This window comes from Bos grunniens, chromosome 9 (genome assembly GCF_055505025.1).
Source record: "Bos grunniens cultivar Pamir isolate PY7600 chromosome 9, Bosgru_T2T1.0, whole genome shotgun sequence".
In the NCBI taxonomy this organism is placed as follows: Eukaryota; Metazoa; Chordata; class Mammalia; order Artiodactyla; family Bovidae; genus Bos; species Bos grunniens.
Window position 1 is genome coordinate 75,633,974 of NC_141173.1, and position 26,228 is coordinate 75,660,201.

Genomic DNA, 26,228 nt, shown 5'->3' on the forward strand with positions numbered 1-26,228 from the left:
TCGTGCAAGCTCAGTGTAAACAGAGCGCAGTGTAAATCTTGGGGTGTGACAAGGACTGAGGTTTAGTGACTGAGGGCAAACCTTTGCCACGCCAAGGAGGTAGACTTTATCCCTTAGGCTGTGAGGAGTCATTAAAGTATGCTGATTTAAAGATTTTAGTGGAGGGGGAGGCTCAGACATGCATTTGAGAAAGATCATTATGGGAGTGATGCTGGGAAGTATTTGCTAATGAGGGAGACCTGAATGTGACCAAATGCTTAAAGAGGCCACGAAGGTCTACTGTGGAGGGCATCTCCTCAAATGGTCCCTCTGATGACAAAACATCAGGAGCCTGAGTCCTGAGCTGCTTTGAGCCTTTCCTGATGTCACAGGTAAACTTTATTTTTCTTAAAGTATTTTTTATTGGAGTATAGTTGCTTTACAATATTGTGATAGTTTCTGTTATACAGCAAAATGAATCAGCTACAGACACACAAATACTCCTCTTTTTTGGATTTCCTTCCCATTTAGGTTACCACAGAGCATTAAGTAGAGTTCTCTGTGCTATACAATAGGTTCTATTTCATCATCTGTTTTATACACGGTATTAGTAGTGTTCATATGTCAATTCCAATCTCCCAATTTACCCCACTCCTTTTTCCCCCCTTGGTGTCCATATGTTTGTTTTCTACATCTCACAGTTAACCTTTAAAAATCTTTAAAGCTAATAGTCAATCATTACATGAGATGCATAATAAAACTAGCACTAAAAATAGTCTCAAATACAGATGGAATTTTGTTTTAATCTTTCCAGTTACCACATCCATAGTGATGAGACTTGGTTGCATCCCAAGAACTGTTTGAAATTAGAAAAACACACATAATATATGAAACATCTAAAAGTGTTAGGAAATTATAAGTAACAAAGAAGTGCAACTCAAGAATGAGAGTCCTAAGAGGGAGGTTAGATCATGAAGGAAACAGAGGGCACATGTTTGGAGCAGAGACTGGGAAGCTGAGATAGAAGCTTGTGAATCTGCTGATTAGAGCTGCACATGTAAAGTTGGAGGTGTGTGTATGATTCAAGTAGGAGATACTGGCCAACTTGGGCTAGTAGGTTGGTCAGTGTGATGGAAAGGCTAAGCTTGGTGGCCATCAGATATCACCTGTGTCTGAAGTCATCAGAACCTACAATCAATACATTTTGTTTATGAGCATCAATCACTTTTTCCTCTAGATTGTGCATTTCAGTCTCTAAGCAAATAAAATAATCTAGTTGTCAGTTCAACATATTTAACGATTTAGAAACAAGTGATAGGAGCTTTTATAAAAAAATAAATCTATAAACGCCTAACAGTTTACTATTACCATGCAGGTGTCTTCAGTTTAAAAAGCTTTTCAGATGCTTGAATGACTCTCAAGTGGTCATTGGCCAGGACACTGGCCCCCAGGAAAAATCCAACTTCCCAGTAGCTCTGGAGTTTTTCCAAGTTTCCCTTTTTACCAAGAAGACTACTTAGCTTCACCCCTAGAAGATGAATAGGAAAAAGAACGTTACAAACACACCACAGGCAGGCAGAGCTGACTTCTTTATTAAAAAGCAAGCTTTCATTCCTCCTTTCAGATTAAAATACCTTTGTTAAGTTTCTGATTCTTAAAAGGGCTTAAGTTCATTGTAAAAGAAAGAAAAAAAGACTAATCAGAAAGGTACACAGAAAAAACTGAAAATTTCCCTTCGATTTGAAAACCTCCAAATAACTGCCAACTTCACATTGATGTACATCATTCCAGAATTATTATATATGTTTGTATTTGGGCTTCCTTGGTGGCTCAGTGGTAAAGAATCCACCTGCTGATGCAGGAGATGCACGTTCATCTGTGGGTCAGAAGATTTCCTAGAGGAGGAAATGGAAACTCACCCCAGTATTCTTGCCTGGGAAACCCAATGGATAGAGAAGCCTGGTGGACGACAAGGCATGGGTCACAAAAGAGTTGGTCACGACTTAGTGACTAAATAACAACAATAAATGATCTCAGGCTTAGAGAAGTTTCCTTGTTAATTTGTGTTTTGCATTCCTGTCTAGTGAAACAATATCTAATATTTATAACCGGCTGGTTATAAAATAGCTGTTAAAAAATCAAACTCAGAAATCTGATTCTAAGATTTCTTTCTTAAATTATGATTACCTTATCTCCAAGGAAGATCCTCTCGAGAAGGGAATGGCTACCCACTCCAGCATTCTTGCCTGGAGAATTCCACGGACAGAGAAGCCTGGCAGGCTACAGTCCACGGGGTCACAAAGTATCAGATGTGACTGAATGACTAACATTAGCTTCTTAAAAGCACTTTAAACAGGACATAGCCTCTTACTGTTTCCATGTTCACTGAATTAAATAGAATCTTTTATATTTTCGGAGAGTCATGAATTTACCTTTTTTTTTTTAAATTATGCTTTAATGAAACAAAACAACCTTTAAAAAACCTTATGCTGTTTTTTATTATATAATTCCACTTAAGCCATGAGTATTTTAGGAAAAAGTCCATTTGGGACTTCACATTTTGTGATGATAATTTAAAAAGAGAACAGCTTTGCCACCTTAAAATTTCTTGAGATGAAAAAAAACTGCACGTGTATGCAACAACATCTATGATATCCTACCTGGACAGAAAAAATACAACAAATATAAATGGAAGAAGAAAGTGTGGGGGGAAATTAGATACTAAAAATGTGTGTCTCTCAACCTCAGTTGAATATGAATATTTCTTTTTTTTCGTTTCATACTTTCAGAACAATGAATGTAGGACTAAGGTAGCATCGGACCATTTAAACATTCAAACAGGGACTATGAAAGTGTTTAACAGTAAAATTCTATTAGTTTTAAAATTAAAATGTAGATTTATTCTCACATGCCAGAAGTTCACTCTATGAAGGTCATCTTAACTTTGGCCTTAGCATAATTTGGTCAAATGATGCGACTCTGAATCATTCAGCATTTGGACAAAATGTATTTCTTGTTTAATGGCAAACAGTATTTTAGTATACAGATGGGTCATGGTTTATTTACCCAAATGAAGATGGTAGCTGCTTTTTATCACTATAAATATTCTTGTACACATGGCTTTGTGCACTTGTTCAATTATTTCTTTGTAATAAAATCCTCAACGTGGACTTGCTGGGGACAGAGATATGCTCATTTTAGTGTTGATATTATGGTAGTGGGCTTCCCAGGTGGTACAGTGGTAAAGAATCTGCCAGCCAATGCAGGAGACACAAGATATGTGGGTTTGATCCCTGGGTGGGGACTATCCTTTGGAATAGGAAATGGCAACCCACTCCAGTATTATTGCCTGGAAAATTCCATGGACAGAGGAGCCTTGTGGGTAACAGTCCATGGGGTCGAAAAGAGTTGGACATGACTGAGTGGCTGAGCACACATTATGGGTAATATTACGTCCTTTCATCTTTGCCAATGTAATGGAGAACAAAAGGAAACATGCTTTTTTTTAAAGCTTTGAGATTGACTGTCTTTATATGTTTATATATCTTTTATGAATTAGCATTTATGGTCTTTCCACATGATGTATGAAACCTGTTTCTACAGGAGATAGTAATCTTTTAAGTTTGGAGTTAAGAATATGGCTCTAATTTTTTATATTTAGGATCCCTTTCTCCCCAAGCCCCCTCCACCTACCCATCCAAGGAATAGAGGAATAAATATCTTAGTACATGATATTTGTTCCATAATTAGGATTATTTCCATAGGATAGAGTCTCAGAGGTAGTGTTATGCTTGGTCCCAGGCTATAGCACTTTTAAGGTTTTTGATCGCTAGGACCAAATTATTAAAGCACTATTGCTGATGGATGATTCTATCTTTTTACCAAGTCCTTACTATCTGGCTATTTTTCACTATTTAAAAAATTTTGGCAAAATTTATAAGCAATTAACAGCATGTCATTGCTGTTTTAAATACCAGTTCTTTGATTCAGTCATCTGTTTAGGCAATTTAAATGTTGACAATGCTCTAATTAGAACTGGTTGACTTCTAAGAATTGAAGATTTTTTAATAGTTTACTTTCTATCATAGTTTTTATATTTTGCAGCAGCTGTTTTAACAGAGAAAGGTATGACATTTTTATTGAACACTCATTATATGCCTAGCCCTAGCACGGCACACTGAAAAGGTAACTCTTTTCAACCCATACAACAACACAAATTAGAGATATCAAGGGAATATTTCCTGCAAAGATGGGCACAATAAAGGACAGAAATGGTATGGACCTGACAGAAGCAGAAGATATTAAGAACAGGTGGCAAGAATATACAAAACCAGACAGAAAAGGTCTTAATGACCCAGATAACCACGATGGTGTGATCACTCACTTAGAAGCAGACATCCTGGAGTGTGAAGTCAGGTGGACCTTAGGAAGAGTCACTATGAACAAAGCTAGTGGAGGTGATGGAATTCCAGCTGAGCTATTTCAAATCCTAAAAGATGATGCTGTGACAGTGCTGCACTCAATATGCCAGCAAATTTGGAAAACTCAGCAGTGGCCACAGGACTGGAAAAGGTCAGTTTTCATTCCAATCCCAAAGAAAGGCAATGCCAAAGAATGCTCAAACTACCACACAATTGCACTCATTTCACACTCTAGGAAGGTAATGCTCAAAATTCCCCAAGCTAGGCTTCAACAGTAAATGAACCAAGAACTTTCAGATGTTCAAGCTGGATTTAGAAAAGGCAGACGAACCAGAGAATAAGTTGCCAACATCTGTTGGATCATAGAAAAAGCAAGGGAATTCCAGAAAAACATTTACTTCTGCTTCATTGACTATGCTAAAGCCTTTGACTGTGTGGATCACAATAAACTGGAAAATCCTTAGAGATGGGAATACCAAACCACCTTACCTGCTATCTCAGAAACCTGTATCCAGGTCAAGAAGCAACAGTTAGAACCAGATATGGAATAATGGACTAGCTCAAAATTGGGAAAGGAGTACATCAAGGCTGTATATTGTCACCCTGCTTATTTAACTTATATGCAGAGTACCTCAAGGGAAATGCTGAGATGGATGAATCACAAGCTGAACTCAAGATTGCCAGGAGAAATATCAATAACCTCAGGTATGCAGATGATACTACCCTAATGGCAGAAAGCAAAGAGGAACTAAAGAGCCTCTTGATGAAAGAGAAAGAGGAGAGTGAAAAAGCTGGCTTAAAGCTCAACATTCAAAAACCGAAGGTCATGGCATCCAGTCCCATCACTTCATGGCAAATAGATGGGGAAACAATGGAAACAGTGTCAGACTTTATTTTCTTGGGCTCCAAAATCACTGTGGATGGTGACCGCAGTCATGAAATTAAAAAACACTTGCTCCTTGGAAGAAGCTATGACAAACCTAGACAATGTATTAAAAGCAGGGACACTACTTTGCTGCCAAACGTCTGTCTAGTCAAAGCTACGGTTCTTCCAGTAGTCGTGTATGGATGTGAGAGCTGGACCATAAGGAAGGCTGAGCACGGAAGAACTGATGCTTTGGAACTGTGGTGTTGGAGAAGACTCTTGAGAGTCCCTTGGACTGCAAGGAGATCCAACCAATCCATCCTAAAGGATATCAGTCCTGAATATTCATAGAAGGACTGATGCTGAAGCTGAAGCTCCAATACTTCAGCCACGTGATGGGAAGAACCAATTCATTAGAAAAGACCCTGATGCTGGGAAAGATTGAAGGCAGGAGGAGAAGGGGATGACAGAGGATGAGATGGTTGGATGGTATCACCGACTCAATGGACATGAGTTTGAGCAAGCTCTGGGAGATGGTGAAGGACAGGGAAGCCTGGCATGCTGTAGTCGATAGGGTCACAAAGAGTCAGACTCAACAGAACGACTGAAAAGCAAAACCACCACAATCAAAGATTAGTCCCTTTGGCAATAATGGAAAGAAAAAAATGCCGAGAGATGTTAAGCAACTTGTTGAAGGTCGCACAGCCCGGGTGGAGGTTAGATTGTTACCAGCTTAACTTTCCATTGTGATGAATTCCAAGCATACATCAAAGTAGAAAAATGCTACAATGATCACATTTTCAACAACTGCTAACATTTTGCTATTGCTTCATCTCCCTGAATACTTTGGCTGAACCATTTCAGATAAAATTACAGATTTCACCCTTAAATATTGTGTCATAGTATAAAAATTCTCCTACACATTCTCCTTGATCATTTTTTTGAACACTTGTCAGCAACTGAACAACAACAAGGGCATCTGACCTCTGCCTCTGTGGAGACTGAACCCTGGCTGCTGAGCTTCAACACCCCCTGAGGGGAATTCAGGGTGGAGAATGAGGCACTCTGTGCTCCAGGGAAACTGGTGGAACAGGTCTTTAGATGGTTAGATATTTTTAGTAACTGATTTCATGTTCCCAAATCCTTGGTGGTGGCCATTTAGTCGTGTCTGACTCCTGCGACCCCATGGACTATAGCCCTCTGGGTTCCTCTGTTCACGTGATTCTCCAGGCAAGAATACTGGAGTGGGTTTCATTTCCTTCTCCAGGGGATCTTCCCAACCCAGGAATCGAACCCGAATCTCCTGCATTGTAGGCAGATTCTTTACTCACTGAGCTACACGGGAAGCCGCATTTGATTGTTGCACCTAATAAAAATAATAATTCTCTCATATTATTTAATATCTCATCCTGATTCAAATTCCCCGACCGTTCCCCAAATTTCTTTGGCCACCTGATGCAAAGAACTGATTCACTGGAAAAGACTCTGATGCTGGGAAAGATTGAAGGCAGGAAGAGAAGGGGACGACAGAGGATAAGATGGTTGGGTGGCATCACTGATGCGATGGACGTGAGTTTGAGCAAGTTCTGGGAGTTGGTGATGAACAGGGAAGCCTGGAGTGCTGTAGTCCATGGGGTTGCAAAGAGTCAGACACGACTGAGCGACTGAACTGAATGGCTTTTTGTTGTTGTTCTCTTTGTTTTTTCAAACGGGAATCCAAACGGGAATCATTAATTGCATTTTTTAAAAATGTCTCTAATGAGCTGACTCATTTGAAAAGACCCTAATGCTGGGAAAGATTGAGAGCAGGGAGAGAAGGGGACGACAGAGGATGAGATGGTTGAATGGCATCACCGACTCAATAGACATGGGTTTGGGTGGACTCAGGGAGTTGGTGATGGACAGGGAGGTCTGGCGTGCTGTGGTTCATGGGGTCACAAAGAGTTGGACATGACTGAGCAACTGAACTGAACTGAAATATCTTTTAACCTAACCAATCCACCCACACTTTTCTCCATGACGTTGACTTTTTGAAGAGACCAGGCAGGGAGTCCTGTAGAATGTTTTGACCTTCTGGATCTGGCTGATAGCATTTCTTGGTGTTGTCTGACTTATTTCTCTATCCAACTGTGATTCTATTAACTGACTGTTAAATCTTAAGGCTTGGGTTAAACATTTTTGGTGAGACTATTTCACAGGACTGAGGGGAGGAGGAGAAGGGGGTGAGAGAGGATGAGACTGTTGTATGGCATTATTGATACAATGGACATGAGTTTGAGCAAACTCCGGGAGAGAGTGAAGGACAGGGAAGCCTGGCATGTAGCAGTCCATGGAGTCGCAAAGAGTAGGACATGCCTGGGCGACTGAACAACGTTTCACAGGAGATGCCGCTTATTTCACGTTCTCTGTATCAGCTGGCAAAAGTCCAGCCATCAAGCCATGCTGGGTGGATCACTGACAGCTGGACCCCTGGAGGGGATATATACAATGAATTGTATGGGTGCATTGTTTCTTTGTGATTGGTAAGCAATTTGCTGGTGAGCTTGGGTTTCATGTAAATATGGCAAATGAAAATTAAAAAAAAATAAACATCCTAATGGTGTTAGTCCTAATCGATGATCCTGGTCAGAATCATTATCTTAGCATCACTATCATTATCAGTTTCATCAGTCCTTCTACTTTATCAGCTAGCATTCTTCCGAAGAAAACATTCTTAAAAACATACAGTTAGTATGTAGCATATCTTAAGAAGAGCTTTACCTCCTCAACTGGATGATCTAGGCTCTACTCAATCAGGTCTGACTCTGAGACCCCATGGACTGTAGTCCACCAAGCTCCTCTGTCCATGGGATTCTCCAGGCAAGAATACTGGAGTGGGTTGCCATTTCCTTCTCCAGGGATGAACTATAGTATCCCTTTAAAAGGAAGGGAAAGTATTGTACTTTGTTCCCTGTAATTTCAAATTTTCTGAGAATTTGGTCACCTCCACTGACAGCAAATGAGTTGTTTTGTGGTTGGTGATGGATTTTATTTTTGTTTTGATTTCTTTTTCTTGATTATCTTTTAAGAGTCATGGATTTTTATATTCAGTAACACAAATTTTATTTTTATGGCTCCCTGAAAATAAGATTCAAATAGTGGTTTGTCTCAATTCCAATCACACTGTTCTCTTATTACATCATCATCTCATAAAGTGACTCATGGTTGAAAATTCCACAGAACACGGGAGAAACATCTTTTATTTAACTAAAGCTTATTAATTTTAAGTCTTGTGAAGCTGGAAAAAGGATAAAGATAAAAGATGCGGTTGTTTCCAAATCCTAGTTCTAAACAGTACAAATACCAAAGATTATTCAAAAACTGGGATATTGAAAACACAGATCATGAAACAATTAGCCATAACCTCAAACAAACACACAACTAGAATTAACAGTCTTTGGTTAACAGATGATAACAGTTAAGAATTATTCTTAACATTAGAATTCTTAAACTTAAGATAATATGTTTGAAAAGCTTCAGGCTTAATAATCATCTTATGACATCTTAATTTTCATTGTTTACCCTTTATAAATAAATTTCAAAATACATCTAAAGAAAAGATTTCATAAAGAAAAATGAATACTATCAGAACACAAGAACTGAGTTATGATTTAAAAAAGAATGCAACTATATATCTTTAAAATATCTCAAATATGTTGTTAATTAGTAAGTTAATTACTTTAATTAATACAATTATTATGTTAAAATATTCATTTAATCAATCTGTTTTTCCCTGAAAATCCCTTTAATCCTATTTTACCATATAAACATTAATTTTAGGTCAACCTATACTTCTTAGCATAATTTATGAGTAGAATCTAAGTTAGTGAGCTTTAACTGCCTTTTAGTATCATCATTGTTTAGTCTTTAAGTTGTGTCTACCTCTTTTGCAACCCCATGGACTTTAGCCCTTCAGACTCCTCCGTCCGTGGGATTTCCCAGGCAAGAATACTGGAGTGAGATGCCATTTCCTTCTCCAGAGGATGACCCAGGGATAGAACCCATGTCTCCTGCATTGGCAGGCGGATTCTTTGCCACTGAGCCACCTGGGAATCCCCTTTCAGTTATTTAAGGACATACATTTTCCAGTGTATATCACAGTATTTTAGAAGCCTAAAATTTAGCTTTTATGGGAACTAAAAATTCATTGTCAAGTCATATTTTAAGTCTGTGTAAGTTTTGCAATTTCCAAATTAAAAATTCAACTTCATATGCTTTCAAATGCTTGTTCAACGTGTATTATGAATGAGCTCTTCCTGGAAAAAGTTGAAGTGTGTTTCCTTTACAAAATTCCATTAATCACAGTTCCTCAAACCTCAGAGTGCTGATCATCCTTTTTTTCCCTCCAGTTCTTCAAAGACATAATTGACAGAACATTGTGTAATTTTAAGATGTGCAGCGTGTTGATCTGATACACTTGTATCTGGCAAAATGATCACTATAGCATTAGCTAACACCTCCATCATGTCATATAATTTCCATTTGTTTTTGTAGTGAGAACATTTAAGATCTACTCCCTTAGAAGAGTGCTGACCATTTTAATCTACATTTAACTTAAAAAAGAGAATTTAGAACAGATACATTTCAAACCACTATGTTACTGCTCTACCTATACATGCAAATCAATGCCAATTTCTGTAAAGATATGGAGGCTTCAACCTCAAGTTCAAGAACAGAGTAATACAAGTCATTTTAAATCACTAATACAGCGACCCCATGGTCTGCAGAGCACCAGGCTCCTCTGTCCATGGGATTTTCCGGGCAAGGATACTGGAGTGGGTTGCCATTTCCTTCTCCAGGGGATCTTCCCAACCCAGGGACTGAACTCAGTCTCCTGCATTGCAGGCAGATTCTTTACCAACTGAGCTACCAGGGAAGCTCAATACATAGGATCAGTATAGAGTTTTAAAAATAACTTTAGATGGAGAATTTTATTATGATGATAATTTCTGAAAAGTACACATTGCAGTGTATTTTTTCTGATTTCATTTTCCAGCTTAAAAAAAATGAATTCAAATAAAACTCTGTGCATTGAATACCACTGCAATCCAGCAGTGACAAACACTGTATCATTCTTTTAGTCTGGGCTTTTAAAAAGAATTTAATACTCATACTTTACTTGCCTTCAAAGATTTCCCAGAATATACATATGGTTATTTAATTAGCCCTTCCCAAATAGTGTAAAAAAACACCCAGGGCTCACTTTTTCTTTATGAAAGATTAAAAACATTGTCCAGTTAGAAATCTTAAAGGAAAAGTTTTGTCTACATATAATTCACAGCTTCACTAAGATCAATTTTTTTTCCTCTACAAAAACCATGGAAAAACATTTCTGTCTGTAGTAAAAACTCCTATGAGAGTTGGAAAGCTTCTCTGCAAAAAGACAGTTCAACATTCAAGAGATAGAAAATTTGACTACCTTACACAGTATTCAGTATCTAGAACCTTAAAAATGTTATCAAAGCAAGAACTAAGGAAATCATACAAAAGTTATTCACTTAAGATGTCCTAATCTTTAAAAATTCCAAAGAGGGGTCAGCATGTAAGACAATGTCCACTGATAAAAGGGACAAAAGCACATTCTATCAATGGCTACAATTCAGAGATGGTCTCTGAGGAGACCAGTCACTGCCAAGACTCCATCTGCTTGACCTGCTGTTCTAGGGTCTTGGGAGGCTCTACCAGAAGCAACGCTGAAGTCATAGGGCAGGTGTGCCTGAGAAACAGAAACAGGGAGTATCAGAAGTCTTTCTTTCCCTTTCTTTTTTTCAGCACCAGGAAAACAAAATTAACCTAAAATAGGAAACTTTCCTGATGTTTCATAGAATACTACCTTATTCGGGAGTTGTGGGCTAAATGCAAAGCCCCTATTTCTAATATGAGTTTGAGAAGGAATGGGCTTCCCTGGAGGCTCAGCAGGTAAAGACTGTCTGTCTACAGTGCAGGAGACCCGGGTTGGATCCCTGGCTCTGGAAAACCCCCTGGAGAAGGAAATGGCAGTGCACTCCAATATTCTTATCTGGAGAATCCCATGGATAGAAGAGCCTGGCGGGCTACAGTACATGTGGTCGCCAAGAGTTGGACAGGACTAAAGACTAACACACACACACTGAGAGAGAATAAAAAAATATCAACTAGGGGATTTTTAGAATCAGATGAAATAAATTAAAAATCTAATTACATCCCAATATCAAGATTCTGCACAATAGCATGAAACATTAAATAAGGAGATATAATTTTTTTTTCAGGAAGTCAGATGAGACAGAAAGCAAAGGAACTATCTATGAAAGACCCTTTTTCTTTGCACTGAGTTGGATCCACTTTTTTGATTCCATGTAAAACATCAAGCTGTAATTACCAACTTTTCGGAGCTCAAAGGAAGATTCAAACTGGTGCCCAGATGCCAGGAGGAGGACCGCATAATTAATTCCTGACTGTAGTGTTGGCTCTGATTCAAATGCCTTTTTGAACCTATAAAAAAAAAATAAACCCACAAATGTACAAGTTTACTTTCTCAATCATGAAACTCTGAGTTTGCAATAGCTTCTGTTTGCATAACTCCAAGGCCTGAGCAAGTAAAAATATTCCACTGGCCTTCACCCCAGAATCTAGTGTGCTATTAGGATTTAATGCTTAAGTAACTGCACACCCTCACCTTCAGCAACATGGCATTCCCCCCACTTAACTCAGCCTCACCATAGCAGCCCCAGTCTTTAAAAAAATCCACTCTTCAACAGTCTTCCAGAAATGTGAGAGAATGTATGTGCGTGTGTGAGCATTTATAAAAAGTGAAAATTTAAAGATAAGAACCCTGTGCATATTTGTTAAGTGGTTTTTTGAAAAGTTTTATAAGTAAACAAACTAAAAACAATACACAAAGCAATCAGGAATATTATCTACATAACATACTGAAACAATCATTTTTGTATGAGTGATATAAAAATACAATAAAGAATGTCTATTGCAATAAGAAATTAGGAATAAAGAGATGGTGCTTGTGCATACTAGTTTTTGCTCAAAGAGAATGAGAACCATTTTCTGGATGTGCATGAATCTATCTACCTTTAAAAATGCTTCAACATTTGAAAAGTCTTCAGTGCTTATACATCCACTGTATTTTCAAGGTAACACTTCACAGGTTCTGTTCAAGGGTCCCCTCATATACATCATTTAACAGGCAATAATACTCAATATTATTTCATTTAAGAGCACGAAGAAGAACAAAATTAACATAAATGCCCTAGTAACTAATAAAAACTGAGACAAACATGAAAAATGAAATCTCTACTTTAAAAAACCAGATTGAGAAAAATATAGACTAAATACCTAGTGAATAAACATTTAATGATACAGTAAAGAGATACTTAGGGAAAAACATTAGAATTCTAAGATAAGAGCATTTTTCTTAAAATCATTAACTGAAAATGAAAGATGGGAATTGCAAAAATGGCAGTGGGCACAATGGTGTACATTAGAGTACATTCTTGGCTATTATACATACTTGAAATTTTCTGTACTTTAAAATGGTAAGGTAAACTTAAAAAGAAAAGGATAAGTACATATTTTCTGAATATTGAGAATCGTGTGTCCTTTTAAGAGTCTTACTTTTTAATCAGGAAAAGTATCTCTGAGAAGAAACAAAACTCAAACAAGTATTAACTTTAACTAGTTGGCTTGAACAGTTTTGCATGTGGAATAAGAAAAAAATATTTTTAACTGCATCACTGCTGATGATTAAGAAGAATTCCTTTTCTCTCCAGAAGTACAGGAGTTTACCAAATCTAAAATGGAAAAACCATGTAACCCAGATTGCTGATATCCAAAGCAGGTCATATCAAGGAAAGACATGATTTATAAGTTTTAGACTCATACAAAATCCAAAGGTCTTTGTGTTTTCTCAGAGGCAAGTAGAAAGTTCAAATAAAAAAGATATAGAAGAAGAAAGGAGTTAATACCTTTCTTTCTACCAGTAATTTATACTTTCTACCAATTCATATCAATATATGAAATATCTTTCAACAAATAAATTTTTCATTTCTACTGAAAGAAAAAATCATGGAAAAATTCTCTTAATATATTCAAAGGAAGATGCGAAAAGCAAGATAACCCTAAATCAATCAGTAAATACTGATAAGTATTTCCTATGTGCCAAACTAACCAAACTGAAAAAATTAAATGGGCTTATATCTGTTTTTCTGTTACCATAAACAATACAATTTAAAATATTTTAAGCAAAATATAGATGCCAATAAATTAATAAGTTATATTTCTTATGGCTCAGAACACTTCATAATAAGAAGCATATTGAGGAGAAAGTCTTAAGGAAGTAGGAATTCTCACACATTGAAAAGTAAATTAATACACTATTTCTTGGCAGAAATTTGCCAATATCTATCAAAAATTGTAAAATGTCCAAACAAAGTAATGCATACCTATTGACACAATATTTCCATATCTATGGATTTACACTAAGAAAAAGCATTAAATATGAATACCAGACCACCTAATCTGTCTCCTGAGAAACCTGTATGCAGGACAAGAAGCAACAGTTAGAACCAGACAGAGAACAACTGATTGGTTCAAAACTGGAAAAACTGTAACCCTTCTTATTTAACTTATATGCAGAGTATATCATCAGAAATGCCAGTCTGGATGAATCACATGCTGGAATCAAGACTGCCGGAAGAAATATCAACAACCTCAGATATGCAGATGATACCACTCTAACGGCAGAAAGCAAAGAGGAACTAAACAGCCTCTTTCTTGATGAAGGTGAAAGAGGAGACTGAAAAAGCTGGTTTGATACTCAGCACTGAAAAAACAAAGATCATGACATATGGTTCCATTGCTTTGTGGCAAATAAAAGGGGAAAAAGTAGAAGCAGTGACAGATTTTATTTTCTTGGGCTCCAAAATCATGTTGGATGGTGCCTGCAGCCATGAAATTAAAAGATGCTTGCTCCTTGGAAGGAAAGCTATAACAAACCTAGGCAGTGTATTGAAAAGCAGAGACATCACTTTGCCAACTTTGTCCATATAGTCAAAGCTGTGGTTTTCCAGTAGTCATGTACGGATGTGAGAGCTGGACCATAAAGAAGGCTGAGTGCTGAAGAACTGATGCTTTTGAACTGTGGCGTTGGAGAAGACTCTTGAGAGTCCCTTGGACTGCAAGGAGATCAAACCAGCAAATCCTAAAGGAAACCAACCCTGAAAAATCATTGGAAGGACTAGTGCTGAAGCTGAAGATCCAAAACTTTGGTTACCTGATACAAACAGCAGACTCACTGGAAAACACCCTGAGGCTGGGAGAGCTCAAAGGCAAAATGAAAAGGGGGCGACAGAGGATGAGATGGTTAGATAGCATCACCGACTCAATGGACATGAATCTGAGCAAACTCTGGGAGACAGTGAAGGACAGAGGAGCCTGGCATGCCACAGTGCATGTGGTCACAAAGAGCTGGACATGACTTAGTGACTAATCAACAACAACAAAATGTAACCAGACATTTGGTTATAAGAATATTTGTTACAAGATGAAAAACTACTTCCTAAATTTCCAAAAATATTAGAAAATATAACATGGAACAAAATGTATTCTAATTGTTGGAAAGCTATGTAACCATTTAAATTGTAGAAGAATATTCAATGTCAGGGGAAACGAGCTTCCAAGTAAGATGTAACAGTCTACTAGGGAGCCATCCCTCCTGCTACAATAACTAGGTAGGGTAAAGGATACACATTAAGAACATAATTTTATAGTCATTGGAGATCTATGGAAGCAACATCATTATTGAAATAAAACTCCAAACAGGGAAGTGTCCTTCCGAGATAAAATGCTTTCGTCTATAGGGGCATTTGCTGATTCTGACCATAGATTAAGCATAGGCTTGGTATAGGCAGAGAAACTCTACCTATTTGAAACTCTACCAGGGAAAAGAGAAACAAGTGGATTTGCTGACAGTTGCATGAGCTGGCATGACAAAGTGAAACCCTGAGGGACCCCAAACATGTAGCTGATTTTCTCCACAGGACATTTGCTTAACACCGGCTGTATGGGCAGTTGAGGATGAGGTATGGCTGGAATGGCAGTGAAATCTGAAGTTTGGCGGTGCTTAGAAGTAAAGATCATGGCATCTGGTCCCATCACTTCATGGAAAACAGATGGGGAAACAGTGGAAACAGTGTCAGCCTTTATTTTTTGGGGCTCCAAAATCACTGCAGATGGTGACTGCAGCCATGAAATTAAAAGATGCTTACTCCTTGGAAGGAAAGTTATGACCGACCTAGATAGCATATTCAAAAGCAGAGACATTACTTTGCCAACAAAGGTTCGTCTAGTCAAGGCTATGGTTTTTCCTGTGGTCATGTATGGATGTGAGAGTTGGACTGTGAAGAAAGCTGAGTGCCGAAAAATTGATGCTTTTGAACTGTGGTGTTGGAGAAGACTCTTGAGAGTCCCTTGGACTGCAAGAAGATCCAACCAGTCCATTCTAAAGGAGATCAGTCCTGGGTGTTCTTTGGAAGGAATGATGCTAAGGCTGAAACTCCAATACTTTGGCCACCTAATGTGAAGAGTTGACTCATTGGAAAAGACCCTGATGCTGGGAGGGATTGGGGGCAGGAGGAGAAGGGGATGACAGAGGATGAGATGGCTGGATGGCATCACCAACTCGATGGACATGAGTAAACTCCGGGAGTTTGGGTAAACTCCGGGAGTTGGTGATGGACAGGGAGGCCTGGTGTGCTGCAATTCATGGGGTCACAAAGAGTCGGACATGACTGAGTGACTGAACTGAACTGAACTGAGAAGTAAATACTAGAGGGAGGAGCCTACAACAAATAGCTAACAATCTCCTCCAAAGTTTGGAGCTTTATAATGTAAGAGAATAAAGACTCAAACTCAGAACTCCAAAGGGCAGTTTATAGTATACAGGGATAAGAAGACAGAACACTGCTTGGCTCTCAATCAAAAGCTGATGGTGGTCATATCAAGAAGCAGGGACAAAAACAGAGATAGATGGGTTGATAAAACTGAAACCGAGACCAACTCAACTCAACTGCAGTTTTTGAGATAATCAGCTCCTTATCATGTCTGGCTAACAGAGGGAAGTGAGAGCCTTCTATGAGAGAAAATAAAATCATTCTTAATCTCAGTAATTCTTATATATAAAATGTATGGCATACAATAAAGAATTATGAGAACTTCAGAATCAGGAAAAAATGACCAATAAACAAAAGAACAAAACAGACAAGAGGACCCGACTCACAGATAATTCATATGTTGGTGTTTGTAGACAAGGACTTTAAATCATTATTACAAATATGGTGAAGAAAATTGTGGAAAAAATGGACAAATGAAGGAAAAGACAATTTCAATCTAGAGTTGGAATCTAAAAGATAAAGAGAATCAAGCAGTCTAGAACTGAAATATATAACACCTGAAAATAAAAATTCATTGTGTAGGTTTAATAGCAGACTAGACAGACAAGATGGAAAAGGCAATGGCACACCACTCCAGTACTCTTGCCTGGAAAATCCCATGGATGGAGGAGCCTGGTAGGCGGCAGTCCATGGAGTCGCACAGAGTCGGACACGACTGAACGACTTTACTTTCACTTTTCACTTTCATGCATTGGAGAAGGAAATGGCAACCCACTCCAGTGTTCTCGCCTGGAGAATCCCAGGGATGGAGGAGCCTGGTGGGCTGCCGCCTATGGGGTCGCACAGAGTCGGACACGACTGAAGTGACTTAGCAGACAGAGGAGAAGATGGACTTGATGAAGAAAAAAAAGAAACGTCAATAAACAGTTTGTAAACTGATACACAGAAAATGGGAGGGGGAAAAGACACAACTGAATGTAAGAGACATATAAGACATAGTTAAATGGTCTAACATACGTATCATGGTAGCCCTAGAAAGAGGGAAGAGAGAATACAGAACACAAGAAGTATTTGAAGACACAAAGCCAAAAATACTCCAAGACTGTCAAAAACATTAACACAGATTCAAGAAGCTCAACTTCAAGCTGGATAAGATAAAATAAGCACAGCCTAAATGTTAAAATCAAAGACAAAGAGGAAAATCTTAAAATCAGCCAGAGATAAAGATATATTACCTTCAAAGGAGGCATTTTATTGCACTTTTATAGCAATTTTATTGATAAAACTGATAGCTGACTTTGCAATACAAACTATGGAATAAAATTGATATCTAACTTGTAATACAAACTATGGAAGCCAAAAGATAATGCAACAACATATTCAGAGTGATAAAAAAAAGAAGAGGTACAAATAAGCAAAAACAGGCAGAATTGGTTGCCAACTGATCTGCATGCAAAAAGTATTAAAAGTATTCAGGCTAAAGGATGGTGAGTCCATTTGGAAGCACTGAACTGCAAAAAGAGCATCAGAAAGAGTACTGAAGTCAAAGTGAAAGTTGTTCAGTTGTGTCTGACTATTTTTGACCTCATGGACTATACAGCCCATGGAATTCTCCAGGCCAGAATACTGGAGTGGGTAGCCTTTTCCTTTTCCAGGGGATCTTCCCAACCCAGGGATTGAACACAGGTCTCCTGTGTTGCAGGCAGATTCTTTACTAGCTGAGCCACAAGGGAAGCCCAAGAATACTGGAGTGGGTAACCTATCCTGTCTGCAGTGGATCGTCTCAACCCAGGAATCAAACCAAGGTCTCCTGCATTGCAGGCAGATTCTTTACCAACTGAGTTATCAGGGGAAGATACTAGCCATTTTAAAACTATTGAATATTTATTCTGCTTTAAGTTTCTCTCCAGTTAATCATAAAGGAAGTCAGTCAATCAAACCAGTCACTCCTAAAGGAAATCAGTCCTGAATATTCATTGGAAGGACTTATGCTGAAGCTGAAACTCCATAATCTGGCCATCTGATGTGAAGAATTGACTCACTGGAAAAGGCCCTGATGCTGGGAAAGATTGAAGGCAGGAGGACAAGGGGACGACAGAAGATGAGATGATTGGATAGCATCACCGACTCGATGGACATGAGTTTGAGCAAGCTCTGGGAGTTGGTGAGGGACAGGGAAGCCTGGCGTGCTGCAGTCCATGGGGTCTCAAAGAGACAAGACTGAGCGACCGGATGGCTAAAGTTTCTCTCCTCTTCAAGGAAGTGGTAAAATACAAATTTAAGGTAGACTTTAAGAGTCAAGGATGTGGATGGTCATCTCTAGTGAACTCCTAAAAGCATAATATAAAGAGTATTGTGTGTGTGTGTGTGTGTGTGTGCGTGCACACGTGCGCTAAGCTCTTTCAGTCATGTCCTACTCTTTGCGACCCTATGGACTATAAACTGTCAGGATCCTCTGTCCAAGGGATTCTTCAGGCAAGAATACTGGAGTGGGTTGCCATGCCCTCCTCCAGGGGATTTTTTCAACCCAGGGATTGAATTTGCGTCTCTTACATCTCCTGCATTGGTAGGCAGGTTCTTTACTATGACTAAAGTGTTAATAGAGTATAAAATGCAACACTAAATTAATAGAAAAAAAGGGGAAACAAAGAAACAAAGATATGAAATAAATAGTGAAGAAAATATTAAATTAATAGAAAATGAATTGCAAGACATAAGCTGCTGCTGCTGCTGCTGCTGCTGTCGCTTCAGTCATGTCCGACTCTGTGTGACCCCATAGATGGAAGCCCACCAGGCTCCTCCGTCCCTGGGATTCTCCAGGCAAGAACACTGGAGTGGGTTGCCATTTCCTTCTCCAATGCAGTAAAGTGAAAAGTAACAGTGAAGTCGTTCAGTCGTGTCTGACTCTTAGCGACTCCATGGACTGCAGCCTACCAGGCTCCTCCGCCCATGGGATTTTCCAGGCAAAAGTACTGAAGTGGGTTGCCATTGCCTTCTCCAAAGACATAAGCACAACTAGACAAAAAATATCAGTGACATGGAAAATTTGAATATTATGATTAGGCAAGTCAACTGAACTATCTTACGTGGCACACTACACCCAACAATGGTGGACTGTTTCCGGGGCTATGAGGCACCTCTTATTAAAGTAGAATTAAACCAGAGAACAAGAAAGATACATCTGTAAATTGGGCAACCTACTTCTGAATAAGCCAGGATTCAAAGATTCACATTGAAAATTAAAAGGTATTTGACCTAAACAATATTGAAAGTTCAATATATCAAAACATCTGGGATGCAGAACAATTTTGATCTTTAAATGCATATGCTGGGAAAGCTGCTGCTAAGTCACTTTAGTCGTGTCCAATTCTGTGAAACCCCATAGACGGCCGCCCACCAGGCTCCCCCGTCCCTGGGATTCTCCAGGCAAGAACACTGGAGTGGGTTGCCATTTCCTTCTCCAATGCAGGAAAGTGAAAAGTAAAAGTGAAGTCGCTCAGTCGTGTCCGACTCTTAGTGAACTCATGGACTGCAGCCTACCAGGCTCCTCCATCCATGGGATTTTCCAGGCAAGAGTACTGGAGTGGGGTGCCATTGCCTTCTCCGGCTGGGAAAGCAGCAAGGGTGAAAAAAAATCAATACTCTAAACTTCCATCTAGAAATAAAACAGCACATATTCCAAAATAAACTAGAAGGAAGAGATAATAAAGAAATCAATGAAGTAGAAAATAGATGTGCAATAAAGAAAAGGAACAGTGTCAAAAGGGGAAGATTAATAAAATTGATAAACTCCTAGATAGACTGTTCATCAGAGAGAGAAAGAGAAATGAAAAGGGGGACATTAGTATAGGTCCTACAAGCATTAAATGTTAGTTGCTCAGTCATGACTGACTCTTTGCAACCCCGTGGACTGTAGCCCGCTAGGCTCCTCTATCCGTGGAATTCTCCAGACAAAAATACTGGAGTGGGTTGCTATGCCCTTCTCCAGAAGATCTTCCTGAACCAGGGACTTAACCCATGTCTCCTGCAGGCAGGCAGATTCTTTACCATTGGAGACACAAGGGAAGTTTCCCAGCTGGTCCTAGTGGTAAAGAACCCCCCTTGTCAATTCAGGAGACTTAAGAGACGTGGTTTCAGTCCCTAGGTCTGAAAGATCCTCTGGAGGAGGGCATGGCAATCCATTCCAGTATCCTTGCCCAGAGAATCCCATGGACAAAGGAGCCTGGAGGGCTACAGTCCCTAGGGTCGCAAAGAGTTGGACGCAACCAAAGTGACTTAGCACACAAGAGTATATAAGCATTAAAAAGAAAGTAAACGGATATCTGGAACAACCTTAAGCCAATAAATATGGCAACTTAGGAGAACTGGAAAATTTTCCTGAAATTCACAGATGAGTATGACACAAGGAAAAAAAAAAAGGAAACAATAGTTCTATGACTATTGCAGAATTGATAACAATCTGAAATCATTGTTTTTACCATCTATCTCTCATATTGTACGCAGTCTGACAGCAGGAGCCTTGCCAGTCTTGTTGAGGACTAAATCTTTAGCACTTGACTCAGCAGGAGCCCAACTCACTGCAGGTGATTTCAAAATACCTGCTGCATGAAGAAAACCTGCATCCATCTCTTACCAAGAGCCAGGCTGTGACAAGTGATAAATATAGCAGGTCATATAAAAAATAATCTCTTCACTTCCTTAGTAGTCTAAATCCTGATCTTGATAAGACCATAAGCCCAGAGAGCTACCGCCTTAGACCACATTAGTGAACTGCATAGCACCTTCACCACATTCTATTTTAATGTTACTAGAATGTACTATTTAATAAAAACATTAAAGATATTGTTTGTATAGTTTTCATTGTTGTCTACTTATATGAGAAACTAATTTATTATTAGGGAGAGGATAGTCTCCTCTGAAAATGCGGCATATGATTCATTTTTCATGCTATTACTGAAGCTTATTTTAAAGAGCATGATAATCCTCATCCCTGGTGTATCCGTGTCCTTGGTGCTAACTTTCCATATATGCATTATCATTTCACTGTTTCTTTACATTCAAACTTAATAAAAATGCATGTGCTGTGCTTAGTTGCTCAGTTGTGTCTGACTCTGCAACCTTATGAACTTTAGCCTGCCAGGCTCCTCTGCCCATGGAATTCTCCAGGCAAGAATACTGGACTGGGTTGCCATGCCCTCCTCCAGGGGATCTTCCCAACCAAGGGATCAAACCCAGGTCTCCTGCATTTCAGGCAGATTCTTGACCGTCTGAGTCACCAGGGAAGCCCAAGAATCACTGGAGTGGGTAGCCTATCCCTTCTCCAGGGGATCTTCCCGACCCAGGAATCACATTGGTGTCTCCTGCATTGCAGGCAGATTCTTTACCAGCTGAGGTACCAGGGAAGCCCCAAGAAGAACGCATACGGAGGCTAAAATAATGAAACAATCCATTGCAGCTGAAGAAGATGTATCAGTCATTTTAGCGTAAATGTGCCAAGTATCAACAACAAATCCCAGTGGTTTGCCAATTTCTGCATCAGCTGGCTTGTCTCTGCCTGACACTTTTTCCCCTCTGAGACCTAGGTTGAAGGAGCTGCTTTCTCCAGAAAATGGCTAAGGAAAAATGACATGGCTTTTAAAGCTTCTGCTAATAAAAAGCATCAGCCAACATACAAATCAGAACCTGGTATCATGGGGTGGAAACATATAACCTTCCTATGAACAGGGACAGTGTATTTCTAACAACACAATAGAGCAGATGATATTCTCTACCACAGGAAGCTGTGGTTACCACCAGATAGTAAAAGACACAAAAATAATAGCTGCCTCTCATGACTGGGCACCTACTAGGTACAGGCCTTGCACTTGACACTTCGAGCATAATATTTCTAATTCATACAGCTCCTAAAGCAGGGAGGATTCTCTCAAGTTTTCTAATCAGAACTCTGCAGAACGGAAATACTAAGTCATTCAGTTTAAAAGTGGTTGAGCAGGAACTTTATCCACTTCTGCCAGATTCTAAACCTGAGCCCTCTCCTCTAAATAACTTTGCCTACTCTTTGGTGTGTGTTAAAAAAAAAAAAAAAAAAAAAACAACTTTTAGTCGATTTTCATTATTTCTGCTTTTGTTTTTTTTAGTAAAAAGAAATTGGGTGAAACAGGAAAAATAATAACAAGAAATAAAAATAGAGAGAACTGCTTTTACATTAAAAATAAAGTTTGGATTCTATACACTACAGAAACAGGTATTGATATACTCTTGGAAAGAATGGTGTTTGTCACAAAATGTACTTGGTCAATCTTATTAGATTAGAGACTAAATTTTTAAAAGACTGGCATGGCAATACCACTGGATGTGCCATGAAAATGAATCAAAGAGGGCTTCCCTGGTAGTTCAGTGGTAAAGAATCTGCCTGCCAATGCAGGAGATGAGGGTTCGATCTCTGGTCTGGAAAGACCCCACATGCTGCGGAGCAACTAAGGCCCTGAGCCACAACTAGTGAGCCTGAGCTCTAAAGTCCTGGAGCTGCAACTATTGAGCCCTCTTGTCACAACCACTGGAGCCCACATGCATTAGAGCCCATGCTCCGCAACAAAAGAGACCACCACAGTGAGAAGCCCGCACACCACAACTACAGAGTAGCCCCTGCTCGCCACCAACTAGAGAAAAGCCCGCACCCATGAAGGCCCAGCACTGCCAAAAATAAATAAATAGATCAATAAAATTATTTCTAAAAATTCACCAAAGATGTTCTATGTCATTGAAAACTTTACAGTTTAACTAGCAAGAGGATAAATGAACATGAACAGTAGGTTAGACGTTACACAAAGAAATATATAAACAATGACTAATAATATAAAACTATAAAAATATAGCAATAAAATGATTAGAGGGCTTCCCCAGTGGCTCAGTGGTAAAGAATCTGCCTGCAGTGCAGAGCTGCAGGAGACACAGGTTCAGTCCTGGGTCAGGAAGATCCCCTGGAGAAGGACATGGCAACCTACTCCAGTATTCTTGCTTGAAGAATCCCATGGACAGAGGAGCCTGGCGGGCAATAGTCCATGGGGCAGCAAAGAGTTAGACACAACTGAAGCAACTTAGCATGAAGCTACATTAAGACTTCATGAAGGCAACAAGTCTTAAGGATGGCAACAGACATCTCAAGAAAATTCTAGAGAGTATATTTGAGTAACTAAAGTTATTTATACTATTGTTGATCTTTTTCTACTTAGTACTAAATATGTGTTGAAAGAGGACAAATAATTTTTAATCTTCAATTCATTATTACATTGAAGAGATGCAAAGTTATTGTCCAAGCTTTCAGAGCAACAGATTTTTGTTCAAGGACTGCCTTATATCAGCATTGTGTTTGTCACTGATTGCAACTAGCTCTAAAAAAGCTAAGTACTTGTTAATAGAGTGATGAGTCTTTAGACTAAGAACTTGGCTCACTTTTGTATTTGTACTGAGATGTGCAACCAAGTAAAAAATAAAGGAAATATTCTTGAATCAATTGTTTCTAGCGAAAGAGCATCTATTTTCCACCAACGAAGAAACTAAGCTCAAGTTCTTTCTATTTAGCTGTCATTTTCCTCCTTTGTGATATAACAGCTGTGATTCTTTCTGTAAGACATACAAGTAATTAAATTAGAATTTCATGGTGCTTTACATCTCTAGGGATATTTCTGAAATTATCACTCACAAAATAACTCAGAAGTAAAGCAAGACAGCATGAGATAAAAATTAGTGCTGAATCACTCTGTTAATTTGATCTGGAGATGGGGAAACCCTCTCCAATTCATACAACTTATTTGTATATAATTTTATTGTAATAGAAAAGTCAGGATGAAAAATTTAAAAAGTCAAAATTCTAGCTATCTCCTTTCAGTCCTTTTACTATGTACATATTTTTCCAAAAACAAGAATCATGCCATTTAATAACCTGTTCTTAAAATTTTCATATGATATCATGATGCATGTTACTATTAAATATTTATTTAAAACCACAATCGTGTTTTGGGCTTATACTAAAAAGAATTGAAAACAGAGGATTCAAACAGATATTTGTACACCCATATTTATAGTAATATTTACTCATAACAGCTAAAAGGTGGAAACAAGCACAAATGTCCACTGACAGGTGAACAGGTAAAGACAATGTACATAAAATGGAATATTATTCAGCCTTTAGAATGCAGATTCAGACACATGCTACAACATGAAAGTGAAAGTTGTTCAGTTGTGTCCAACTCTGCAACCCCATGGACTATACAGTCCATGGAATTCTCTAAGCCAGAATACTGGAGTGGGTAGCCTCTCCCTTCTCCAGGGGATCTTCCCAACCCAGGGATCGAACCCAGGTCTTCTGCATTGCAGGCAGATTCTTTATCAGCTGAGCCACAAGGAAAGCCCAAGAATACTGGAGTGGGTAGCCTATCCCTTCTCCAGCAGATCTTCCCGACCCAGGAATTGAACCAGGGTCTCCTGCATTGCAGGTAGAATATTTACCAACTGAGCTATGAGGGATGCCTCATTGCTACAACATGGATGAGCCTTAAGAATGTCATGCTAAGTGAAATAAGCCATTCACAAAAAAGATATATACTGTATGATTCCACTTATATGAGATACCTCAGTTCAGTTCAGTTCAGTCGCTCAGTCGTGTCCAACTCTTTGCGACCCCATGAATCGCAGCACGCCAGGCCTCCCTGTCTATCACCAACTCCCAGAGTTCACTCAGACTCACGTCCATCGAGTCAGTGATGCCATCCAGCCATCTCATCCTCTGTCGTCCGCTTCTCCTCCTGCCCCCAATCCCTCCCAGCAGCAGAGTCTTTTCCAATGAGTCAACCCTTCGCATGAGGTGGCCAAAGTACTGGAGTTTCAGCTTTAGCATCAGTCCTTCCAAAGAAATCCCAGGACTGATCTCCTTCAGAATGGACTGGTTGGATCTCCTTGCAGTCCAGGGGATTCTCAAGAGTCTTCTCCAACACCACAGCTCAAAAGCATCAATTCTTCGGCACTCAGCTTTCTTCACAGTCTAACTCTCACATCCATACATGACCACTAGAAAAACCATAGCCCTGACTAGATGGACCTTTGTTGGCAAAGTAATGTCTCTGCTAGAGTAATCAAATTCATAGAGACAGAAAGTGGAATAGTGGTTGCCAGGAGCTGGGGGAAAGGGGAATCCAAAATTGTTTAATGGGTATAGAGTTTGAGTTTTGAGAGTGAGGAGGTTGTCAGGCGGGGAGTGGTGATGGAAGCACAGCATTGTGAATGTACTTAATGCCACTGAATCATACCTTCAAAAATGGTTAAAATGGTAAGCTTTATTTATGTATATTGCTACCATCAACCCTCCAAACACACAACTTTGAATGAATGATATTCCATCACTAACAGTTTCCCTACTGTTTCTCCCAGGTTTTCATTACCATAAAATTTAGTGTAGGGAGCACTCTAAACATATCTTTATTTCCATATCTGCTATTTCTTTTGGATGGTTTACAAAGGATATAACTGGACTGAGGAACATGAATTATTTCAAGGTTCTTCATACATCATAAAGCCAAACTGCTTTCCAGGAAGGTCTTACCAATTCACATTCCCAAGAGCAGCACAAGAGAGAGATTTTTACATTGCACTCATGCCAAAATATTCTCATCTATTTTCATTTTTGCTAACTGATAATAACAAGAGAGCACAGCTCAGGATTTTAATGGGCACTTATCTGATTGCTCCTGAGAGTGAATAGTTTTTAAATGTTTATGACCAATCTAAATGTATCCTTCCAATAACTGCCAATTCTTTTAAATTAAAATGCAAAACCCATACTCAAAGAACTCTAGGAAGACAGGAGGAGATAGATTTGGGAAAGTTCTGAAGAGGAGGTAAGGCCAAGGGTTTAAACTTAATCTTTAAGGATATGAAGAACAGCAAACATTTAGGAAGAAGGAACTGGCAGCAAAATCTGGGGAAAGTCTAAATATTTAATTAAAAAAGAAAAGTCGTATTATCAATTATGGGTTAGCTATTCAATAA

General features: G+C 39.0%; 1 protein-coding gene across 1 annotated transcript in view; it reads right to left on the bottom strand.

The window, feature by feature from the left end:
• The window catches only part of MAP3K5 (mitogen-activated protein kinase kinase kinase 5), a 231,858-nt gene that overhangs the window by 94,119 nt on the left and 111,511 nt on the right, over positions 1 to 26,228 (bottom strand). Inside the window, exons 8-9 of the mRNA XM_086318002.1 lie at positions 11,663 to 11,775; positions 1,348 to 1,507 (exon numbers count right to left, since the gene is read on the bottom strand). Of these exons, the coding sequence (XP_086174128.1) occupies positions 1,348 to 1,507; positions 11,663 to 11,775 (273 nt within the window). The remainder of the gene's footprint in view (positions 1 to 1,347; positions 1,508 to 11,662; positions 11,776 to 26,228) is intronic.